This window comes from Leucoraja erinacea, chromosome 2 (assembly GCF_028641065.1).
Source record: "Leucoraja erinacea ecotype New England chromosome 2, Leri_hhj_1, whole genome shotgun sequence".
Classification (NCBI taxonomy): Eukaryota; Metazoa; Chordata; class Chondrichthyes; order Rajiformes; family Rajidae; genus Leucoraja; species Leucoraja erinaceus.
Window position 1 is genome coordinate 16,236,248 of NC_073378.1, and position 8,708 is coordinate 16,244,955.

The 8,708-nt window shown below is 40.7% G+C and overlaps 1 protein-coding gene across 9 annotated transcripts in view; it reads left to right on the top strand.

The window, feature by feature from the left end:
* Window positions 1-8,708, top strand: part of abi1a (abl-interactor 1a) — a 114,558-nt gene that overhangs the window by 104,509 nt on the left and 1,341 nt on the right. For all 9 annotated transcript variants that reach the window (XM_055652082.1, XM_055652104.1, XM_055652130.1 and 6 more), the window contains one exon: window positions 1,312-1,497. In XM_055652082.1, the coding sequence (XP_055508057.1) occupies window positions 1,312-1,497 (186 nt within the window). The remainder of the gene's footprint in view (window positions 1-1,311; window positions 1,498-8,708) is intronic.

Here is an 8,708-nt window from a genome sequence, read left to right on the forward strand (position 1 = left end):
TAAATTATTTTTTAGCAGTTAAGTAGATAATAAGCTAGTTGACGGAGAAACTCAGCGGGTGCAGCAGCATCTATGGAGCGAAGGAAATATGAAACGTTTCGGGCCGAAACCCTTCTTCAGTCTGATGTAGGGTGGGGGGTGGGAAGAAGAAAAGGAGAAAGGAAGAGGAGGAGCCAGAGGGCTGAGGGAGAGCTGAGAATGAGAGGAGAAACTCAGCCCGCTGAGTTTCTCCAGCACTTTTATCTACCTACGATTTCCCACCATCTGCAGTTCCTTCTTAAACAATAAGCTAGTTGATTCAGGCAACTTATTCTTGTGTTGGAATGGAATTCTAAATTACATTTTTGGTTAATTAAATCAACATTCTGTATATCGCACATCTAAAAGTCTTTTTAGTGGCAACCTGTTGCATTTGTCATTCTACGCATGTGTTAGAATTGAGAATTAATAAACTTCCTCCTGTTCATCTTGCTGTATAGTTTTACATTTGTGCAAAGAATGTTTTAGATTTTATCTGCAGAAAGATGTGCTGAGTGTACCCGGCCTCATTATTAAAATCTAGGAATATAAAGTTGATACCTAATGGACTGTTAATTGTATATATTGATTCTTGAACTTCATACAAATGGTAAGACACGTTTACTCCTTGTACTGAATTATACACAAATTATATAGTTATTTGAATTGCTGTATTTGAATTAAATTTGCCTAGTATGGTTTTTATTTTACACTTCTGATAACATTCCCACATCTTTCCAAATGGAAGAAAAACTTTAATACAAATTTTAGTGCTTCCATACATTCCATATTATTCTGCACCTTAAAATATCCACTGCATTCGTTATTTGTTGTAAGGAAATGCATCAAAACTGCATTGTTGCACGATTAAATCTATTTTACAATCACATATTGTTTTGAATTATCTAAATTGATCTTTGTACAGAAGTTGAATATTTTTTTAAATATGACCTATAAAACATTTCACAAGTAGATCTTTGTAAAATCCTCTTTCAAAATAGGATCAATATTACATGGCATTTTAAACCACCTTTGAACAACTGAAATAAGATGCATCAAATTATAAACTGTTGAATGCAGTTTGGAATTGTATCTTAATTGAGGCAGCTTGCATTAAAAATCTTTATGCAGAACTGAAATGTTCAGTTTTATGTGACTAACTGGTCTTACACCTCTCTGCATGTTTTGTGAAAGCTTGAAATACACAATGCATGCTAATTTGATTTATTGTATTGAATAAAAAGTAAAATGTTAAATATCTGATTATATCTCTAAATTTGCACATTGTTGCAGTTGCTGATAGTCCAACCCCCCCTCCACCTCCACCGCCAGATGATTTACCAATGTTTGATGAATCACCACCTCCACCTCCCCCACCCCCTGTGGACTATGAGGATGAAGAGGCAGCAGTCGTGCAATACAATGACCCATATGCTGATTCTGACCCTCAATGGGCACCAAAGACTTATCTTGAAAAAGGTAAGTGATGTTGAACTATATTAACTAAAATTTTCAAAAACTCAATTAAACCAATTTAATTCCAAGCAGCTGTGAGATAAAGCTAATTAGTAGAACACATCTGCAGCTTTCTTCTCTTCACCCCATGAAAGGTCCTTATGTGAAATGTCGCCTATCCATATATTCCATAGATGCTGCCTGACCAGCTCCACTGACTAGTTCCTGCAGTTCCTTATGTCTACACGGGTCAGTTAAGATGATCTGAATGATGGAATTGGCTTTGTGTTCCAGTTTGTGGATGAGACAAAGATGGGTGATGGAGCAGATGGTATTGAGGAAGCAGGGAGGCTGTGGAAGGACTTGGACATTTTGGGTGAACTAGCAAAGAGGTGGGAAATGGAATACTGCTTGGGTAAAATGTATGGTCATGCACTTTGGTAGAATAAATAAAGGCGTAGACTACTTTCTAAACGAGGAGAGGATTCAGAATTTAGAGGGTCAACGGGACTTGGGAGTGTTGGTGCTGGATTCCCAAAAGGTTAAGTGGCAGGTTGTGTCTGTGGAAAGGAAGGCAAATGTAATGTTGGCATTCATTTTGAGGGGGCTAGATTATAAGAGCAAGGATGCAATACTGGGGCTTTATTGGACACTGGCGAAGCCGCATTTGAAATATTGTGAGCAGTTTTGGGGCCCATATATGAAGGGTGTGCTAGTTCTGGAGGGGGTCTAGACGAGCTTTATGAGAATGACCCTGGGGATGATGGGGGGGGGGGCGGTCTCATTGAAACTTCTTAGATAGTGCAAAAGGCCAAGAGTGGACATGGAAAGCACGTTTCCATTAATGGGAAAGTCTAGAACCAGAGGACACAGCCTCAGAATAAAAATATATACCTTTAGAATGAAGATAAGCCATTTCTTTAACCAAAAGGTTGTAAGTCTGTGGAATTGATTGTCATAGACAACTGTGGAGGCCAAGACGTAGGGTATTTTTAAAGTGGATATTGACAGTTTCTTGATTAGACAGGGTGTCGAAGGCTACAGGAGAATGCAGGAGAATGGGGTTGAGAGGGAAAATTATTAAATGACAGTAGACCTTTTCCCCCCCCCTCACATTAAACCTGTCGTTTAGTTCTTGATTCTCTACTCTGGGTAAAGAGCCATGTACATTTACCCTCACCTTATGATCTTATACAACTCTATATGATCACCCCTCATCTTCCTACATTCCCAAATCATTGGCTGCTCAACCTCTCTCTTGCTCAGGCCCTTGCATCCTGGCAACATCTTTGGAAATCTTCACTGCACCCTTTCCTGCTTAACAACACTTTTCCTATAGCAGGGTGACTAAAACTGAACACAATAATCCAAATGAGGCCTCACCAATGTCTTGTGTCTTATAACAGAACCTCCTATCTTCTATACTCAATACTCTGACTGATGAAGGCCAATGTGCCAAACCCGCCTTGACCACCCTATCTACCTGTAATGCAATTTTCTACAAATGTTTTATTTGCACTCCTAGACCTTACACTCCCCAGAGCCCTGCCATTCACCGTGTAGGTCCTGCCATGCTTAGAGTTCCTGAAATGCAATACCTCGCTGTAATACTTCTCTGTATTAAACTCCATCAACTATTCCTCAGGTCACCTGCCCAACTGATCAAGATCCTGCTGCAATTTTTCACAATAATCTTTACTATCCACAAGTGCTGGAGAAACTCAGCAGGTGTGACAGCATCTATGGAGCGAAGGAAATAGGCAACGTTTCGGGCCAAAACCCTTCTTCAGACCCTGAAGGAAATAGGCAACATTTCGGGCTGAAACCCTTCTTCAGACCATTAGCCTTTAGCTTTCTTGTTAATGTTTTGAAAGCTAGTTGCAGAACTTCTGATCTTGACACCTACCACACTAGAGTAATAAGAAACACCTGTGATGTACCAGAGATTGTAATTGTGGGAATATGTCAAACGATAGTAGGTCTGAAGATTGTTAAGTTGAAGAAACAGTTTGTGGTGCTCATACCTTTACATAATCTGTTAAAGATGTAAATGCCAAGCAATGATGCTTTTTTTTTTGTATTGATTTTGTTGGAAGTGAAATATAGTTACGTTCCTGAGGTGGTATGTAGAAAAGATTAGATTTATACCAGATTCAGATCAGATTCAGATTCATTGTCATTGTCAGTGTACAGTACAGAGACAACGAAATGCCATAGTCATACAGCGTGGAAACAGGCGCTTTGGCCCAACTTGCCCACAACGGCCAACATGTACCAGCTACATTAATCCGACCTGCCCGCGTTTGGCACATATCCCTCCAAACCTATCCTATCCATGCACATGTCTAACTATTTCTTAAATGTTGGGATAGTCCCAGCCAAAATACCTTCTCTGGGAGTTTGTTCCACACACCCACCACCGTTTGTGTGAAAATATTACCCCTACGATTCCTATGAAATCTTTTCCCTTTCACCTTAAACCTATGTCCTCTGGTCATCTACCCGATCTATTCCTCTCTTGATGTTATACACCTCTACAACACCCCTCATCTTCCTTCTCTCCAAGGAATAGAATCCCAGCCTACTCAACCTCTCCATATAGCTCAGACCCTCTAGTCCTCGCAACATCCACTTAAATCTTCCATGTAGCACTTTCAGCTTGACAACATCTTTCCTATAACACGATGCCCAGAACTGAACACAATACTCTAAATGCAGCCTCACCAACATCTTATACAACTGCAGCATGATCTCCCAACATACTTTTTGAAGCCTTTTTTCCACCCTATCTACCTGCAACTCCACCTTCAGGGAACCATGCACCTGCACGCCTAGATCCTTCTGCTCTATAACACACCCAGAGCCCTACCATTCACTGTGTAGGTCCTGCCCATGTTAGTCTTCCCAAAATACAACACCTTACATGTCTCTGTATTAAATGTAATCAACCATTCCTCAGCCCACCTGGCCAATTGATCAAGATCCTGCTACAAATTTTCACAACCATCTACACTCTGCAAAACCACCCACTTTTTCATGCAAGTCATCTAAATGACAAACAGTAACAGGCCCAGCACTGAACCCTGAGGCACACCATCAGTCACAGGCCTCCAGACTGAGAGGCAACCTTCCACCATCATCCTCTGCTTCCTTCCACAAAGCCTATTTTCTATCCATTGAGCTATCTCTCCTTGGATCCCATGCGATCTAACCCTCCAGAGCAGCCTACAATGCAGAAACCTTGTCGAATGCTTTGCTGAAGTCCATATATTCATCTGCAGCTCTGCCCTCATCGACCTGTTTGGTCACATCCTCAAAAAAACAATCAGATTTGTGAGACACAGCCTCCCCACTTACAAAACTCACATGGTGATTATACCCAATCAGCCCATGTCCATCTAAATGCCTGTATATCCTATCCCTCAGAATACTCTCTAGTAAATTTCAGACTACAGATGTTACGCTCACTGGCTTATAGTGGCACACTTGCCACTCTCCAGTCTTCCAGCACCTCTACTGCATTTAAAGACTCGTAAATTTCAACCAGTGCTCCCCGCAATTTCCTGTTGGTCCCCACAATGTCCTCGGATATATCTCAGTAGTCAAGATCTGATCAGGCCCTGGAGATTTGTCTACCTTCATACACTATAGCACCTACAACACCTCTGATTTTAACACTGACTGCTCTCAAGACACTTCCATTGACTACCCCAAGTTTCTCCGTCCTCCCGTCTTTCTCCTCAGTACAAAGAAATACTGATTGAAGACGTTACCCATCTCCTGCAGCTCCACAGAGGTGACCGCTTTGATTCCTGAGGAGTCCCACTCTCTTTATGTATTAATAAAATCTCTTGGGATTGTCCTTAATGCGATCTGCCAGAGCTATCGCCTGGTCCCTTTTTGCCCTTCTAATTTCCTTTTTTAGATTGCTCCCTAGTTCCCGAAATTCTTCCAGGGATGCACTTCATTCCGGCTGCCGATACCTGTCCCATGCGTCCTTCTTATTCTTGACCAATGCCTCAATTTCTCTCGTCAGCTAAGCTTCCTTACATTTGCCTGCCTTTCCCTTCACTCTAACAGGGACGGGCATATCCTGAACTTTTGTCAGCACACTTTTAAAAACATCTCGCTTGGCAGATGTTCTTTTCCCTTCAAATAACCTGCTCCAATCAACTTAAGAATACCTTCTCTCATACCCTCAAAGTTGGCCTTGCCCCAATTGAGCATTTTAACACGTCATTCCCTATCCATAACCGAATCGAACAGTGGTCACTGGTCCCAAAAGGCTCCTCCACGAACACTTCATTCACTTGCCCTCTCACATGTGGGGGCCTCTACATATAGTGCTGGAGAAAACACTCCTGAACACCTTTGAGAAATTGCACTCCGATTTTCCCAGTCTTTTTCCGAACAAGATGTCCAATTTCCCTTGAAAACCAGGGCTCTTCACAAAAAATTGGAAAGAGCCCTGGTTTTCAAGGCAAATTAGACATCGTGTTCGGAACAAGAGGGAGATCTACAATAATTATAGGCAGCATGAAGTAAATGTGGTGCTTGAGGAGTATAAGGAATGTAAAAAGAATCTTAAGAAAGAAATTAGAAAAGCTAAAAGAAGATATGAGGTTGCTTTGGCAAGTAAGGTGAAAGTAAATCCAAAGGGTTTCTACAGCTATATTAATAGCAAAAGGATAACGAGGGATAAAATTGGTCCATTGGAGAGACAGAGTGGACAGTTATCTGCAGAGCCAAAAGAGATGGGGGAGATATTGAACAATTTTTTTTCTTCGGTATTCACCAAGGAGAAGGATATTGAATTATGTGAGGTAAGGGAAACTAGTAGAGTAGCTATGGATACTATGAGGTTCAAAGTAAAAGAAGTACTGACACTTTTGAAAAATATAAAAGTGGATAAGTCTCCAGGTCCTGACAGGATATTCCCTAGGACATTGAGGGAAGTTAGTGTAGAAATAGCCGGGGCTATGACAGAAATATTTCAAATGTCATTAGAAACGGGAATAGTCCCCGAGGATTGGCATACTGCGCATGTTGTTCCATTGTTTAAAAAGGGTTCTAAGAGTAAACCTAGCAATTATAGACCTGTTAGTTTGACTTCAGTGGTGGGCAAATTAATGGAAAAGATACTTAGAGATAATATATATAAGCATCTAGATAAACGGTCTGATTAGGAACAGTCAACATGGATTTGTGCCTGGAAGGTTTGACTAATCTTCTTGAATTTTTTGAAGAGGTTACTAGGGAAATTGACGAGGGTAAGGCAGTGGATGTTGTCTATATGGACTTCAGTAAGACCTTTGACAAGGTTCCTCATGGAAGGTTGGTTAAGAAGGTTCAACTGTTGGGTATAAATGCAGAAATAGCAAGATGGATTCAACAGTGGCTGAATGGGAGAAGCCAGAGGGTAATGGTGGATGGCTGTTTATTGGGTTGGAGGCAGGTGACTAGTGGGGTGCCTCAGGGATCTGTGTTGGGTCCTTTGTTGTTTGTCATGTACACCAATGATCTGGATGAAGGTGTGGTAAATTGGATTAGTAAGTATGCATTTGATACCAAGATAGGGGGTGTTGTGGATAATGAAGAGGATTTCCAAAGTCTACAGAGTGATTTAGGCCATTTGGAAAAATGGGCTGAAAGATGGCAGATGGAGTTTAATGCTGATAAATGTGAGGTGCTACACCTTGGCAGGACAAATCAAAATAGGACGTACATGGTAAATGGTAGGGAATTGAAGAATACAGTTGAACAGAGGGATCTGGGTATAACCATGCATAGTTCCTTGAAGGTGGAATCTCATATAGATAGGGTGGTAAAGAAAGCTTTTGGTATGCTAGCCTTTATAAATCAGAGCATTGAGTATAGAAGCTGGGATGTAATGTTAAAATTGTACAAGGCATTGGTGAGACCAAATCTGGAGTATGGTGTACAATTTTGGTCGCCCAATTATAGGAAGGATATCAACAAAATAGAGAGAGTACAGAGGAGATTTACTAGATTGTTGCCTGGGTTTCAACAACTAAGTTACAGAGAAAGGTTGAATAAGTTAGGTCTTTATTCTTTGGAGCGCAGAAGGTTAAGGGGGGGGACTTGATAGAGGTCTTTAAAATGATGAGAGGGATAGACAGAGTTGATGTGGACAAGCTTTTCCCTTTGAGAATAGGGAAGATTCAAACAAGAGGACATGACTTCAGAATTAAGGGACAGAGGTTTAGGGGTAATATGAGGGGGAACTTGTTTGCTCAGAGAGTGGTAGCGGTGTGGAATGAGCTTCCAGTGGAAGTGGTGGAGGCTGGTTCATTGGTATCATTTAAAAATAAATTGGATAGGCATATGGATGAGAAGGGAATGGAGGGTTATGGTATGAGTGCAGGCAGGTGGGACTAAGGGGAAAAAAAATTGTTCGGCACGGACTTGTAGGGCCGAGATGGCCTGTTTCCGTGCTGTAATTGTTATATGGTTAATATTGGGAATGATAAAATCCTCTACTACAACAACCTTTGAGCTGCAGCTGTCAGCAATCTCCTGGCATATCTATTTTTCTAAAGTGAAAGGTGATATATTTTGAAGAAATGCTGTCATATTGTGGAAAACCTGACATTTTATAAAAAGTTGAGGTAATAAGTGATTTTGTTTTTAATTAGATTTGTATGGGGGGTGGGGGGAATGGTTTAAAGTAGATGTAGCATTTTTTCCCCCCACAATCACCATTTCAACAAAATAATCAGTCTTAATTACCACAAATATCAAAATGGACATGCATTAAAATGTAACTATGTTGAGTTATAAAAATAAGGAAGGCTAGACCTAGAAGGCTTTAACTGAAGCAGAAATGGTACTCAAATGAAAAAGAATACTTAAAAGAAATCACTAGAATTAAAATGAATTATTCAATTTTAGTCTAATTTGTAGAAAGCTAGCATCTTTTTGATGTAGTTCTGGTTGAATTTACAAAAGGACACAACGTGCTGGAGTAACTCAGTAGGTCAAGCAGCATAGCTGGAGACATCGATAGATGACATTTCAGGTCAAGACCCTTCTTCAATCTGGCTGAGTTTAACTTGGCTTAACTTGGAGACAAGAGTCCCTCCAGAAGTTTCAAAAAGCTCTTCTAATGGTTTGGGCTGATAAATGTATTAACAAAGGCACTACAATACCTACAGCGTTTACATTTATCAGACCGGTTTTAAGGGGTGAATAATGCAATTGGTTTTAATCTTACA